This window comes from Grampus griseus, assembly GCF_964374135.1.
Source record: "Grampus griseus genome assembly, chromosome: 9".
In the NCBI taxonomy this organism is placed as follows: Eukaryota; Metazoa; Chordata; class Mammalia; order Artiodactyla; family Delphinidae; genus Grampus; species Grampus griseus.
In genome coordinates, this window is record NC_139003.1 from 87,729,526 (window position 1) to 87,745,719 (window position 16,194).

The window sequence follows — 16,194 nt, forward strand, 5'->3', positions numbered from 1 at the left end:
AGGAAGTTGCTGTGGCTCTGGGAGCTACGGTTTCGAAGCCCTACTGGTGTCTGATCACTGGCCGGAGCCGGAGTCCATTGGCCACGCTGGCTGCGCAAGGAGCCGAGGACTCGCGCGGAGGCAGGATGCTCCTGGCCGGCGATTTCGGCAAGGCGCCGGCAACCCGGGTGAGGCGGCCCTTATGGCCCGGGGCGGGGACACTGGTGGCCCAGTGAGGTGGCACAGATCTCCCAGGGGAGGGTGCCTCGATGAAGTGGCCTTGGCGGCCTGGGGACGCGGTTGCGGTGGCCCGGGGGAGATGACTCTTGCAACTCTGGTGAGGTGGCAAAGACTTCCCGGGGGAGGTGGTCCCAGTGCGGTGGCTCTGGTGATCCCGGTGAGATGACACAGGTCATTCTGGGGAGGTGGCCCTGGAGGCCGGGCCTGGAGAGGTGGCAGTGGTGGCCCCAGGGAGGTGGCCCGTTTTAGAACCTCCAGATCCTGACCTCTCAGGAAGGCCCCAGAGGGAGGGGGCTGGGACCTTGTTGTCTTCCAGTGGATGCCCTCTGGGAACCCTGTGCGAGTTCCACCTATCACTTCAGTCTTAATGTGTTTGTCACACCTGATCTCCTTCTAGTGCTGCTCTGAAAACGGTGACCAAAGGAAGAACATCAAGGAGAAAAGTAAGCGGACTCCAAACACCTTAGCACTTTCTACCCAGCCATCTCTCCAAAACTCTGCCCTCAAGGGTCTGCATCGAGAAGGGTCTTAGCCTGTTATCTTTTAGATGAAGCATCTCTTTTTCTCTTTCTGTATTAAATACTGATTATCATCATACACATATTTTTGCCTTTCCGGATGGTAAAATATGGGATGATTTGGAGAAGAGCACTTCCTGTGCCCTACCTAGTGCAGGGACTTCTGTGGTTTCACTCCAGTGCTGCCCTTCATACTGGATTCAGAGTAATTGGGGCCTGCCTGTTACTTCAGTGAAGCATCAACTTATTAAGCATCAGGAATTTCGAGGGGCTAATGATCTAGGAGAGATGACCACCACCTTAGTTGCATTCAAAGGAGTCAAATGATCATTGTTCAGTTGTATTTACCTTCAGTGAATTTGCAGGTAATCGTTGATCTGGGAAGAGCACAACAGATAACTTGGTTCCTGGATCTTGAACTGGATAGGGAAAAGGTCACTATCTCCATTTCCTTCCTAGGACAGGAGCATACACCAGGGGGTGGACATTTGGTATTTTACTTCTATAAGCTAAATGTGGCAAGATTTTGGAAATCAAGGAATCTTGAGGGCCTTTTGAAGTGAAATTTACTGGGAGAGGAAGCGGGAAGCATGGCACAGCTGTTCCGTCAGAGGGTTTTTGGTTCTTCTCATCACGGCAAATAGTCTGGGAATGAGTAGTAGTAACAGAAAGGGTGCTTGTGTTACCATATTGGCTTTAGGAGTTAGACTTGCCCTTAACATTGCCTGTTGCTGCAATCTGCCTCAGAAAGAAAGCTCTGAGTACTTCATAGCACTTGACAGTCACAGCTGCCACAAGTTAGCTCCTTTTCCTTAAAGGATTTGAGAGTACCTCACATCATTCAGTTTAACCTTTCCCATTTCCACCTTTGCCCCATTCAGATGCCTGGGAAGTTGATGCCACGGAGCCGTAGACCCTCCTTTGTTGGCTTGGTCAATTTCTTTGCAATTGGAAGTGCTCTTTACAAAAAATAGAGGAAAGGAGAGACATTAACCACCACCCCCAAATCACCATTGTGTCATTTTGAAGAATGTCATTTGACTAAGAATGTACTATGCTGCATTTAAATGGTTAAATCAAAAGAGTATAATTTTTTGTAAAAGGTGAAGATAGAATTTACTCCCTAAGCTACAGCAAGCTTATCTTCACAAAACATTCCCTCTGCACATAGCCCTGCCTCTGTGTATGCAGATATACCACACAACTCACATGTTTTATATAAGATAAATTAAAAAAGTCGACATTGTGGGCTTCCCCGGTGGCACAGTGGTTGAGAGTCCAACTGCCGATGCAGGGGACACGGGTTCGTGGCCCAGTCCGGGAAGATCCCACATGCCGCGGAGCGGCTGGGCCCGTGAGCCATGGCCGCTGAGCCTGCGCGTCCGGAGCCTGTGCTCCGCAACAGGAGAGGCCACAACAGTGAAAGGCCCGCGTACCGCAAAAAAAAAAAAAAAAAATTTATCGGTGGAAGAGCCTGGGCCATTTGACCTGTAGTTCGCGGGGTTTTTTTGTTTGTTTGTTTTTCTTTTGGCCACACCCCGAGACATGCGGGATCTAAGTTCCCCGTCCAGGGATCAAACCAGTGCCTGCAGTGGAAGCATGGTGTCTTAACCACTGGACCGCCAGTGAAGTCCACAACAGTGAGAGGCCTGCGTACCGCAAAAAAAAAAAAAAAAAAAAAAAAAGTCAACATTGTGACTCCTGTACTTAATAGTAGATGGAGTCCTGTAGTAATAAAGTTTGATGCAGACCAGCCAATTCTGATCGTATCTGAAGGAGAAGAAAATAAGAATATTGTTTTGAAATTCAGGAAACATGGATTTTAGTCCCATTTATAACCTTTGAGTGTAGGCTGGGCAAATGTTAGAATTTATAGTAGGGAAGTTGAGGCATAGACTCTTACTAGTTTCACTTCTACCTACCAGTGAGCTACTCGTTCTCATTGCATGTGAAGCAGCTTTTAATTCTTATAAATTGAAGAGAACAAAGGAAAATTTGGTTTTTTTAAGGCCTGGGGGAGGGGAACATACACAGTACTAAATACTGGTATATATTATGTTAATCTCTTGTAGTTACATTTTGCATTTAGGCATATCTTTATCTAGATATTCTTATCTTCATTTTGTCAGAAGTGACTGTTGTTTTTTAATGAGGCTGATTATAACCTCTTGCCTTTCATTGCTGTTTCCTTAAAACTTTATTTTTCAGAAGCAGACTCACAGATATAGAGAACAAACTAGTGGTTACCAGTGGGGAGAGGGAAGCGGGAGGGGCAATATAGGGGTAGGGGATTTAGAATTACAAACTATTATGTATAAAATAAGCACTGAGTGAAGTAAGTCAGAGAAAGACAAATATCATGTGATATGGCTTATGTATGGAACATAAAGAAATGGTACAAACGAACTTATTTACAAAACAGAAATAGACTCACAGATGTAGAAAACTAACTTATGGTTACGGGGGGGGGGGAGGAAGGGATACGTTGGGAGATTGGGATTGACATATACACCGTACTATATATAAAATAGATAACTAATAAGGACCTACTGTATAGCACAGGGAACTCTCTCAGTACTCTGTAATGACCTATATGGGAAAGAATCTAAAAAAGAGTGGATATATGTTTATGTATAACTGATTCACTTTGCTGTACACCTGAAACTAATACAACATTGTAAATCAACTATGCTCCAATAAAAATTTTTAAAAAAAAGCTATGAGGATATATTGTACGATGTGGGGAATATAGCCAATGTTTTATAATTACAAATGGAGCATAACCTTTAAAAATTGTGAATCACTATACTGTACACCTGTAACATATAATATTGTATAGCAACTATACTTCAATTAAAAAAAAAAAAAAGAAAAACGCTTTATTTTTGGTAAAGAGCCACTTCTACAAGGGCAGCTCCAAGGAAGAACAGTGGTGAAGTCCAACTAGCAGAGCTCTCAGGAGGTTCTGTATTGTTGCCCCAGCTTTATCTCTCATGTACACATCTTGTTTGTTTTTTGTTTGTTTTGTTTTTTAGAAATTGTTGTAGTCCTTGTAACGAAATATATACTAGTACAGTCAAACTTTTAACAAACCATTAATGGTTTGTTTAGAGACAACCAAATCCTACAGGCAAACCTGAAGTAGAGAAATGCACTGTATGTTCAGGTTTATTCTAATGTTTGGTTTCTATGAACTCTACTCTCCTTTTCTCAGGGCCCTTATTTTATAGTATTTATTTTCATTTGGAGTTCAATGGCTATTACTCTGAATTTTTACAGTATCTTGTTTTTTGTTTGTTTTTTAAATTTCTAGGTACAACTCATCTCTAGGGAGATTAAACCCTGTATGTGGAATCATTCAAGTTGTGGACTTACTAGAGTTGAGCGTGGTTTATTTTTTTATTTAAAAAAATTTTTTTAAAAATTTTGGTTGCGCCAGGTCTTAGTTGCGGCAGGTGGGCACCTTAGCTGCGGCTCACTGGCTCCTTAGCTATGGCATGTGGACTCCTTAGTTGTGGCATGTGAACTCTCAGTTGTGGTGTGCATGTGGGATCTAGTTCCCTGGCTAGGGATCAAACCCGGGGCCCCTGCATTGGCAGCACAGAGTCTTAACCACTGCACCACCAGGGAAGTCCCTTGAGCGTGTTTAATATCAGGGAACTTAGTGGCTGCACAGTGACATGGAGTTACCATTATAAAGTTTGACCCAAACTTCAGGTTTCCTAAACTTTTCAGGAAGAAGGAAACCATAAGTAACCAAAAGGAGTAGCTTACACATGGAAACACACTTCAAAAGGAAGCAGTTCATCTTAGCACATGGGGGTGGGAGTAGGCGAAGGACATGGCAGCCGGCTGTGGGTCTTTGTCAAGAAACTGCTTTGAGCCTTCAGGTTTCTTGGGTTCAGGGCACATTCAGAAAGCCATGCTGGCACAGATCATCAGCAAAAGTATAGGTAGAGATACTCTGGAAGAGAGGAGCAGTGCTGTTGGTCCACAAATGTAGGACCATGGAAAATAATTTAATTGCCTTTGAAGTGGATTGTTTACTAGAAATTTGTTTTAAGTGTTTTGTTTAAATAAAAATCAGAATTTTTAAATTTATATATTTGAATCTTCCCTCATTCCACAAAGAATTCAAGGTAACTTAAATTGCTTAATTATGTCTTAAATATTCTGGATAGTGGAAGAAGGTATAGACTCCTGCAGAGTGAAAAACTGACTTGTGAACTACAGGAAATGATCGACTTTCAAGCATAGAATAAGGAGTGGACTCTGGGAAATTTCACATACTTGGTGGGATGAGAGCAAAGCTACATAGCGTTCCTGTTTTCACTGGGTATTGTGTGTTCTGCTATAGTACATGTTGCCTCTGCTACCACTTTTCTTAAGAGGGTTCCAAATCACCTGTTTTTGTCATATTTAATAAGTCCAATATGAACTGGCCAATTCTAGTTTATTTGCCATGGGAAGAATCTCACTTTAGATTGTACAATTTAGTGGTTGCATTAGTCATTTTGAGTTTTCCTGGTAATGTGTTTTCTCTCAAATTTCTTTTTTTTTTTTCCGTTTCTGAAATGGACATCTTTTTTTTATAATTAATTTATTTTTATTATTAAAAAAATTTTTTTTGGCTGTGTTGGGTCTTTGTTGCTGTGCACGGCCTTTCTCTTGTTGTGGCGGGCGGGGGTTACTCTTCGTTGCGGTGGGCGGGCTTCTCATTGCGGTGGCTTCTCTTGTTGTGGAGCACGGGCTCTAGGCGTGTGGGCTCAGAAGTTGTGGCTCATGGGCTTAGTTGCTCTACAGCATGTGGGATCTTCCTGGACCAGGGCTCGAACCCGTGTCCCCTGCATTGTCAGGTGAACTCTTAACCACTGTGCCACCAGGGAAGTCCCTGAAATGGACATCTTTGTACAATCGCTTCTGAAGCTTTTAAAACTCTTTTACTCTTATATCAGGAGGAGTTTTTACTCATTGCTCTCCCTTTCAGATTTTTTTCATATACTTGAGATCTTTCAATACCTTTTTTGTTTCTTTTTTTTTAAAACATTTTAAAACCAGAGTCCTCCTTTGGTGTTATTCTAGACTATACCATCTGATTCCTCGCAAATTTTGAAAATATATTAATAATTTAATAAAAGCTGCATCAGCAGAATCAGATTTGACCTTTTTCCCCTCAGTAATAAAAGATTCTTAAGATACACAGTTGTCTAGAAAAGTTTAGTTCTGTTTGTAACTGCACTGTCATGCCAACATCTATTGCAACCTGTGGGTACTAGGACAGAGTTTAGTAATTTTTCTTTCACTCAGAATTTCCTAAGCTCTTAAGCATTTTATAGTAGTACTTGATCGATACATTGCTTTATAGCTATTCATTTGGGTATTTGTGTGTGTGTGTGTGCGCGTGCATATATGTATTTATATGCATATATATACCCATATATATATATAAATATATACACTCATCCATTGGTATCCATGGGGCATTGGTTCCAGGACTTCTGCAAATATCAAGATCCCTGGATGCTCAAGTCCTTTATATAAAATGGCATAGTATTTGCCCGTAACCTACACATATCCTCTGTGTGCTTTAAATCATCTCTAGGTTACTTAATGCCTAATGCTATTAATAATAGTTTTGCATACAATGCAAATGCTATGTAAGTAGTTACTGGAGCATGGCAAATTCATTTTGCTTTTCGGAACTTTTTGGATTTAAAAAACTTTTTTTTTATCTGCAGTCGGTTGAATTCATGGATGTGGAGGGCTGACTGCTTTATATAAATATATAAAATATAGTGTGTATGTATATATACATATATTCATTTACACACACTATATTCATTAGGGTATTTTTGTGTATGTGTGTATATATATACATATACACACAAGTAGTATATATACAAAAATGCCATATATAGGTAGTGTTTTCTTTAACTTTTGAAAGTAGATATGTTGCCTTGTATATCTTTTGCATTTCCTTTAACTCCATAGTACTTGGTGGTGTTGAGTAATTGTTATTCTTTCATTTTAGGTGACATAAATATTGCAGCTGTCGTTGGAAACCAACCAGTCTGTGAAAGTACAGATAACGGTGATCTCCCTTCCTATGTGGCGGTATTTATAGAAAAGGAAGTCGGAAATGACCTTAAATCTTTAAAGAAACTTGATAAACTCATAGAACAGATGACAGAAAGTAAAATGCAGTTAGAAGAACAGGCAAGTATTAAAACTCATTGAAACAATATCAGTACTATACTCATTATAATATAATGTAAATATAACCATTAATATATAGGCATTTTTGAAAATATAGATTGTGACAAACAGTCTAATCATTTAAAACTGCTTAATAGGTTTTAAGGACCTACAATGTGCTAGGTGTTTTACAAATTATGTAAAAGAGAAAGTTCCTACTGATAATGATTTATGTCTGACATTTATGTCTGACATTTTCATACAATGACTTTTAATGTGCTTTTAAAAGTAAATTCATGGGATACCAAAATGTTACAACACTATCATTCCAATTTTTTTATATATGCACACATAGGGAGAAAACATTAAAATAAGTATAACATTATAATAATGGTTATTTCTGGGTGGTTGGTTAATAAGTGATTTATTTTCTTTTTTTCTTCTTTAATAAATTTATTTATTTATTTATTTATTTAGCCTGTGTTGGGTCTTCATTGCTGTGAGCGGGCTTTCTCTAGTTGCAGTGAGCCGGGGCTACTCTTCGTTGCGGTGCTCAGGCTTCTCATTGCGGTGGCTTCTCTTGTTGCGGAGCATGGGCTCTAGGTGCCGGGTTTCAGTAGTTGTGGCACACAGGCTCAGTAGTTGTGGCTCGCGGGCTCTAGAGCTCAGGCTCAGTAGTTGTGGCACATGGGCTTAGTTGCTCCGCGGCATGTGGGATCTTCCTGGACCAGGGCTCAAACCCGTGTCCCCTGCATTGGCAGGCGGATTCTTAACCGCTGTGCCCCCAGGGAAGTCCCACAAGTGATTTCTTTATATCTTTTTGTATTTTCCAGTTTTTTTCTTTTTATAATAAACATATTACCTGAAATAATGTTTTAAAAAATCCAGTGGGGGACTTCCCTGGTGGCGCAAACTTCCCTAAAAATTTCCACCCAACCTGCAAAGGTCTGTGCATGAGCCATGCAAGCACAATTGCCTTGTACCCCAAAACCTTCTACTCAAAGTGTGGGAACTTGTAAGAAATGCAGAATCTCAGTCCCTACTTCAGGCCTATTAAGTCTGAATCTGCACTATAACCAGATCTCTGGGTGATTCCTATGCATGTTCAAGTCTGGGAAGCACTGCCTTCGTACACCATTACCCCTGGCATCTCTTTTATTGCACTAATCCCACTGTTGAAGGTTTGCCTACATCTCTCTTCCATACCAGCTGAGCTTAAGGGCAGATGCTGTGTCTAATTTATCTGTCAGACCCTAGCACAGTGCCTGGTATAGAGTGTCTAATCAGTGTTGATTAAATTGAAATTCCTTTATAATATTCTTATCATATTGTACTGATGCCTGATATTTGTATATGTTTTTCCATCTGCTGTAAGAAAAATTTATTTAATAAATATCATATCTAAAGGCATTACCTGGGTATCATCTTACCAAGTCAATAGTTCCTTCTCAATCTGGGCTTAAATCAGAATCACCTGGGGAACTTTTGCAAATAGTTACCCAGACTTTTAGTATCAGAGCCTCATTTGTTTCTGAAAGAAAATTATTAGTAGATAAAGCAGGTAAATGTTCTTTGGCTGGACCCTCTGAAAGTGCTGAGCTTCATGATGGTAGATCCAAAGATGTTTACTGGGGGCCCTCCCTACACACCTCCACGTAGAGCATTTCATGTTGAGGTTTGGTTAGTACAGGATGCAGAAACCCAACATTTCTTTTGAAGCTTTTAAATGACAATTTTCATTTCTATTAGAACAAACATGCATTTTGAAGGTAACTAATAAAAAAGAGAAAAAAATGAGAATCTTATCTGATTGCTGCTGTTTTTAATTTTTTGTTTGTTTTTGGTATGGGCAGGTACTTACAGTTTCATCAGAAATCCCTAAAAGAATTCAGAGTGCCTTAAAAAATGCAGAAGAATCAAAGCAATTCCTTAATCACTTTCTGGAGCAAGAAAGCCGTCTCTTCAGTTCCATTAACAGCCATCTGCTGACTGCACAGCCCTGGATAGAAGATCTCGGAGCCATGATTAACCAAATAGAAGAGATTGAACGGCATCTTGCTTATCTTAAATGGATTTCACAAATTGAAGAACTCAGGTAAAATAGGCCTCTTTGTTCTCATAATTATTATTTTCCTTTGAGGCTATGTCTTAGAGAGTACGTGCATGCCATTAAATAATTGAGTTAATTAAAGATTATAATAATGTGATTTTACCAGTTACGAAAATAGCATTATGATAATGATTCTTTTCCTTTATTATGAATGAACATAAACTTTTAAGGGAGCTTAATTTGCGTTTGAAAGGAAGTAATCCAAGTAAAAAGTTTTAAGTCCTATAGTTATATTGTGAACACATGATAAAAATGATTATAATGCCAACTCATCAGTGTGGTAATATTCCTCTTTTACCTTTTAGAGACGGTCACTTAATGAAATGGATTGCTTTCTCTATAATTTGAATTTTTTTCAGTGGGTATCACCTAAGAAGAGCTACACAGTATTGATTATTAGATGAAAAACAGAGTCCTGCTGCTTTTGAATAGGGAAAAATAAAGAAATACAGTGGACCCCTGAACAACGCAGAGGTTAGGAGCATCAGCTCTCCTCAGCTGTCAAATCTGCATCCAACTCATAGTCAGCCCTCTGTATCCACGATTCCTCCCTGTCCTTACCTCCACATTCACGGATTCAACCAACCAGGGATTGTGTACTACTGTACTATTTACTACGGAAAAAAATCAGTGTATAAGTAGACTCGTGCACTTCAAACCCATGTTCCTCAAGGGTCTATTGTAACTCTTTTTGAATTAAATACATATCACTGGTAGTTGATTGTGAGTGTCTGGTATTGCCTTTCAAACAAGCTATATTAACCTTTCTGCCTACATTGGTAGATTTTTTGGTTTCATGATTTAAATTCTGAAAATAACTATAAAAGACAAAATCTGGGGACTTCCCTGGTGGCGCAGTGGTTAAGAAGCCACCTGCCAATGCAGGGGACAGGGTTCGTGCCCTAGTCTGGGAAGATCCCACATGCTGCAGAGCAACTAAGTCCCTGCGCCACAACTACTGAGCCTGCGCTCTAGAGCCCATGAGCCACAACTCCTGAGGCCGCGTGCCACAACTACTGAAGCCCGTGCACCTACAGCCCGTGCTCCACAACAAGAGAAGCCACCACAATGAGAAGCCCTCGCACTGCAACGAAGAGTAGCCCCCGCTCACCACAACTGGGGAGAAGCCTGCGTGCAGCAATGAAGACCCAACACAGCCAATAAGTAAATAAATAAGTGAAAAATTTAAAAAACAAGACAAAATCTGTTAAAAAACTTAGTAAGAATGACTAGGAAAGGAGAAGAACGAAAAATGAGAGAATGAGCGTAGGGGAAGGCCAAAAGGGCTGTCAGAAATAGAATAATACACACATGAGATTAGTATGATTGTTGAGGCCTGAAGCAGTGATGGTGGAAAACAAAGGCCGCTCGTGTTGGAGGGAGAAGGGAAAGTACTAGTGCATAGTGGAGATGGGCAGGGTGGCAGTACACATTCCTGTGCTTAAGGAGGGTGCTGTGCCCACCCAGCAGCGTAACCGAAGCGTGGCACTCAGCGGGGGATGAGAGTCCCAGCTTACTCTCACCTAGCGAAGTGGCCAGGCCTGGGTAGGATGTACACAGGCTGCCTAGAGGGAGAGCACTTCCGATCCCTGAACTGAGATTAATTATTGAAAAGGTTAAATTTTGTTCCTATTCTGGCTTAAGATATGGAATGTTATTTTCATCAAAAGAAACATTTCAGTTTTAAATGTTTTGTTTTATTTAGCCAATATGCAAAATGATAGTCATGGGCTGAATGAATCCTGAAGATAGGTTGTATTTGGCTTCTTTTAAAGAATTTGATTAATTGGTTTGATTTTACATGGAAATCTTGATTTCTGGATTCTCTTGAAAAATTTTAAGATTTGGCTACATTGGACCTACACTCCAGTGTGGCAGCACTTGGCTGGAGCCTTAGGATGGGGTATGTGCTTTTTAGCTTGTCCTAGTCCCCGCCCACTTTGCTTTTTTCATTTACTGTGCCCATCAGGCCTTGCGAGGCATTTGAGTTTGCTACCCTTGCTGTAGAGCTTACCTTAAATTTTGTCTGCAACTTGGCTAACAGTAACTTGAAAGGACTAGACTCTGAGGTGCCACCTCCCTAAGTTTCCTATAATCCAGTTTAGCTGGGCAAAGTAGGTAAAAATTGAAGTCTACCATATTTGACCTTACCAGATGCCACCCACATTCTCCCCTTTGGATTAAGATATGACAGACTTCTGTCAAAGACAGATTTATTAGAAATGAGTGGTGCCTGAGGGAATGTGACAAAGGAAAATTCTTTTACCTTGGGAGGGGTGGGAAGGGAAAGGTGGAGGGAGGTATCCTGAACACAGGCCACTGTTCTTAGAAGGATGCTGAATTTGAGGACTCCAGGCTCCCAGAGACTTGCGTATCAGGTAAAAAAGCCACTACAAGGTGGCGCTTCCTTCTTTCTTGGATGTAGCTTTATATAAAGCAGGAGGAAACAGCAGTTTTTCCACATTTGGAATTATTGTGGACAAACTGTCTTTACAGTTTGTTTTGCCTTGTTTTGCAGTGATAACATTCAGCAGTATCTGATGACCAATAATGTCCCAGAGGCAGTTTCTACTCTGGTCTCTATGGCAGAACTTGACATCAAGCTTCAGGAATCATCCTGTACTCATCTTCTTGGTTTCATGAGAGCCACTGTTAAATTCTGGCATAAAATTCTCAAGGACAAGCTTACAAGGCAAGAAATTTATCCATATTTCATGGTAATTGCTTTCAGATGGATATTTGGTGCTCACGGTATTTTACTGTAATATTTGTGTCACTTTTCTGTTACAGTGACTTTGAGGAAATTTTAGCACAGCTTCATTGGCCATTCATCGCACCCCCTCAGTCTCAAACTGTTGGCATAAGTCGACCAGCCAGTGCCCCTGAGATATACAGTAACTTGGAGACACTATTTTCTCAGCTCCTGAAACTACAAACCTCGTATCTTTGTTGGAGTTAAAACTCACTAAAATTTCTTTTTTCTAGAGTGGATTTGTGGCCAGAGAGTAAAGTGACCAGAGAGTAAAGCTTTCTGAAAGTGGCCAGGGAGTAGTGGGTTTGGACTTGATCTCTGTATTCCCACGGACTGTTCTCCTTCCACATAAATTGCATGTGGGTGGGAGGGCTGTGAGGAGTTCTGAAATGCATGACTGTAAAAGTTTGCATCACATATAGGTCTCATGGGACAATCAAAAAAATGGGCAATTGGGAAGAAACCTTAGTAACTTAGTACTAATTTAATAGCACGATTACTTGAATATGTTTCCTTACTACTTATTATTCTTTATTTTAGGAAAGACAGATTAATTCTAATAACATTTTTCATGTACTTTTTACTGAAGTCATGTAATATAGTTAGACTACATATTATCTGTATTATAATTAATTTTACTTAGTATCATATGTGTCTCTTGGAAAAATGTGTGTATACATATACGTGTGTGTGTATACATACATATACGTGTGTGTGTATATATACACACATATACATATGCTTTTCTTTTTCCTTGACTTGACTATGTCAGAGATGAATTACTTACTGAGACAAAACAACTTCCAGAAAAATACTCTCTTCCTGCATCCCCTGCTGTCATCCTGCCCATCCAGATTATGCTGATTCCCCTTCAAAAGAGGTTCAGGTATCACTTCAGAGGGAACCGACAAACTAATGTTATAAGCAAGGTGTGCTTTGCCAATTCTTGCCCTTGGTTTTTATTAATAGCAAATGTTAAGGCTTTCTGTACTTCTGCTGCTTTGAGTTAAAATCTGATTCTATTCACATTTCTGTTTTTCTCTGAAGAGCTAAATTCCTGTTTTGCCACTACCCTTTATAGATATATTTTGGGACTTGTGTTGATTTGTTGTAGGAATCAGCTCACTCACTAGCACATCATCTGACCAGTTTCTGAAGTTTCCCCTGGGGTGTGCTGTAGCATTTGCTGTGGCACTTTTTACAACTGGCTCTACATGTGTTCCACTGTGCAGATTGCTCCTTCAGGTTTATAAATATATCAGAAAGAAAAGTGAGAATCAAAAGATAGTAGAGCATTAGTTTTTGAGTAGAAGTGCTGATGCTAAAATGATTTGTAGCTGTGTAAGACAAAGTATGGGGATAAGTGACAGGAATGGCTTTGAGGAAATTATCACCAACATTTTAGTTGAGGGACTATACCCATGTGTACTGGGCATACTGTTGAGATTTTTTTCTTTAATTTGATCAGAAAAACAATCACTGACAACTGTTTTCAATGAAATTTGATTGAATTTGTTGAGAATTATAACCTTGGGAGTTGCTAGGGGGTGGATACTGTTCTTGAGTCTTGCTACATCTAATGCAGTGCAAGTAGCAGAGGGATTCGGTAAGTGTTTTTTTTTTTTGTAATAGGGTCATGTTTTATTTTTAAAATATATATTCTTAATTTCTCGGTGTTTTGAAGTAAATGTTATTAAATGCCAGATTACACCAGGCATTGTATGTGTCATCTATAAATGAGTTTATAGGCTTTATAGAATATTAAAGGAATCAAGGGATAGGCAGTTACATCTGTATAGGAAGGGAGTAGAGTGACAATGGATTTCTGGTTCTTAAATTCAGCTTGTTCTTTTGTACTTCATGGGTCTCCTCCTTTTTTGGATGGGGTGTTGGTGGAAAGAAAAGTAGAACCTATTAGTAAGTGTAAGTGAGACAAAACAATAAACCTAAACTGTAGAGAGGCAGTGATCGTTTGAAGTAAGAAAATTGTGAGTTATATTGTTGCTTCCTGAAGTGTGGTTCCAGTGGTCCTAGTACTATGACATCAAGCCTGAACTATGCAGCCCCCGAGAGTAGCTACTGCCCCTTTTTCATTTCTGTATTCCCAGCATCTAGCACACAGCAGGGTTTTACCTTTCAGTAAATGTTCTAGAATTCCTGTCCAGCAAAACTTGGAAGGTTTATAGAATCATCTCTAGGGACAGTTTAAAAAGCTGCATACTTATATTACTCTTCTATAATTATACCTGTTTTAAAGCATTTGTATTTCTTGTAATGCAGACCAGCCAAATTTTTTTTCCTAATTTAGGTTTTGAAAAAAAGAACAAAACAGAAGATGGTCATGTTTAAAAATTATTTTGGAATGTTATTTCAAAAAAATATATAATATTTATACTTTACATATTTCTAAAGTACTAGGTTTTAAATATTTATGGCATTGTAAATTTATGAGTTTACTGACATAAGCCACATTATTGAAATTTATTGGGAGTACATTGGGAAACATTTGATTATTAAGCCTTGCATGAATTTAAAGTTCAGAGTAGAAATTGTGCTCTTACATATAGGAATTTTCAACTAATTTTTGTAAGTACTGTGTGTCTACAATTAAATAGAGACATTTAACTGTACTTTCCAGTTGGAATGACTTAAGAATTCAAACTGTTTACCTCCTTCCTCAGCCCGAATGGTACTTGGCTCAGGTACTTATGTGGATTGGGAACCACACTCAGTTTCTGGATGAGAAGATTCAGCCAATATTAGACAAAGTAGGCTCTTCGGTAAATGCAAGGGTAAGAGACTTTGTCCAAAGCATTTCCGTTTTAGAGTTGTAGGTGTCCATGAATAACTTGTCATTTTCATTACCTTATGCTTATGTATATTTTTGTAGCTTGAATTTTCTCGGGGCCTTATGATGCTGGTTCTTGAAAAGTTAGCTGCTGATATTCCTTGTCTGCTCTATGATGACAGTCTCTTCTGTCATTTGGTGGATGAGGTGCTTTTGTTTGAAAGAGAACTACACAGCGTTCATGGCTATCCCAGCACTTTTGCTAATTGTATGCATATTCTGTCAGAAGAGACCTGTTTTCAGAGATGGTTGACTGTGGAGAGAAAATGTAAGTGCTCACGTGGCTGTGGGGTGGGGAGAGATGCCTCTTTTTGCGTATATAAGTTTTCTCCAGTTCTGGGTAGAAACTAGAGCCATCTATATTTTTCTTGGTTAGGGTTTACCAACTTGCCTTCAGAGATCATCTTATTTTCTTTTCTTCCCATCAAGCTTCAGTTTTTCCCAGAATTGCACTCTACAGGTTTCTAGGGTAGAATATTCAAGCCAGTACAGTATATAGTTAACTGTTTTATAGATTTTACGTATAGTATTTCTGTTCTTGCTGGAATCATATTGGATGTGGCTTGTCTAGTGAGTGTAACTATTTTGAAGATTTGGGGTAGGTACGGCAGGGAGAAGTAAAATATCTTATTTAACCCTAGAATAGAGCACGTTAAATATAGTACAACTAGTAGGAGGTTATAGATTTATTTTTTCATGAAAAGTTACCATTCCTAAGAGATTATGAGTTGAAAGATCAGGAATTTGTAATGTAACAATCTGTAACTAGTTGTTTGACATAATCCTTTTTCCTGCTTATCAGTTGCTCTTCAAAAAATGGACTCAATGCTCTCGTCAGAAGCTGCCTGGATATCCCAATATAAGGATATCACTGATGTGGATGAGATGAAAGTTCCAGACTGTGCAGAGACGTTTATGACACTACTCTTGGTTATAACTGGTAAGTATAGTCTTTTAAGATACAACTTTGTTTTTTTTTTAAAAGTACTGACTCTTAACAGACTTGTGGTTGCCAAGGGGTGGGGGTGGGGGGGTGGGGGGATGGATTCCATTATGTGATAAACCATAATGGAAAAGAATATGAAAAAGAATGTATATATGTATAACTGAGTCACTTTGCTGTATAACAGAAATTAAATACAACGTTGTAAATCAACTATACTTCAATACATAAAATTTTAAAAAGTAAATGAAAGTACTGATTCTTCACATGGTACTTTTCAAGTAGTTTGACAAAATATATAGTGGTTATTGTAATACCTTCAAATTCAGTTTCTATTTTGGCAGAACTCTAGCACAGCATTCCAGCTTTTAGATTTTTAGTAATCTAAATAAGATCTTAAACATTAGTTTCCATGAGGGGAAAATTCCTGAATCGTTACATAAAAACAAATAAGAATTTAATTTTATTACCTGAAATCTCTTGCCTTTCAACTTTTTGAGTGTCTTCAGTAAATGGTGATTGACCTAAATTTTATATATTATTTTCTTCACCTCAATATATCAAAGATTGTAGAACAGTAAAATAATAAAGTAACTTTAGGGATTGGAA

At 39.1% G+C, this 16,194-nt stretch overlaps 1 protein-coding gene across 1 annotated transcript in view; it reads left to right on the plus strand.

Annotated features, from left to right (window-relative positions):
• Positions 1 to 16,194, plus strand: part of RINT1 (RAD50 interactor 1) — a 25,271-nt gene continuing 9,077 nt past the window's right edge. The window contains exons 1-10 of the mRNA XM_082661482.1: positions 1 to 167; positions 617 to 662; positions 6,769 to 6,953; positions 8,786 to 9,027; positions 11,561 to 11,734; positions 11,833 to 11,982; positions 12,567 to 12,723; positions 14,476 to 14,586; positions 14,685 to 14,910; positions 15,445 to 15,582. Coding sequence (XP_082517608.1) covers positions 126 to 167; positions 617 to 662; positions 6,769 to 6,953; positions 8,786 to 9,027; positions 11,561 to 11,734; positions 11,833 to 11,982; positions 12,567 to 12,723; positions 14,476 to 14,586; positions 14,685 to 14,910; positions 15,445 to 15,582 — 1,471 coding nt within the window. The 5' untranslated portion in view covers positions 1 to 125. The remainder of the gene's footprint in view (positions 168 to 616; positions 663 to 6,768; positions 6,954 to 8,785; positions 9,028 to 11,560; positions 11,735 to 11,832; positions 11,983 to 12,566; positions 12,724 to 14,475; positions 14,587 to 14,684; positions 14,911 to 15,444; positions 15,583 to 16,194) is intronic.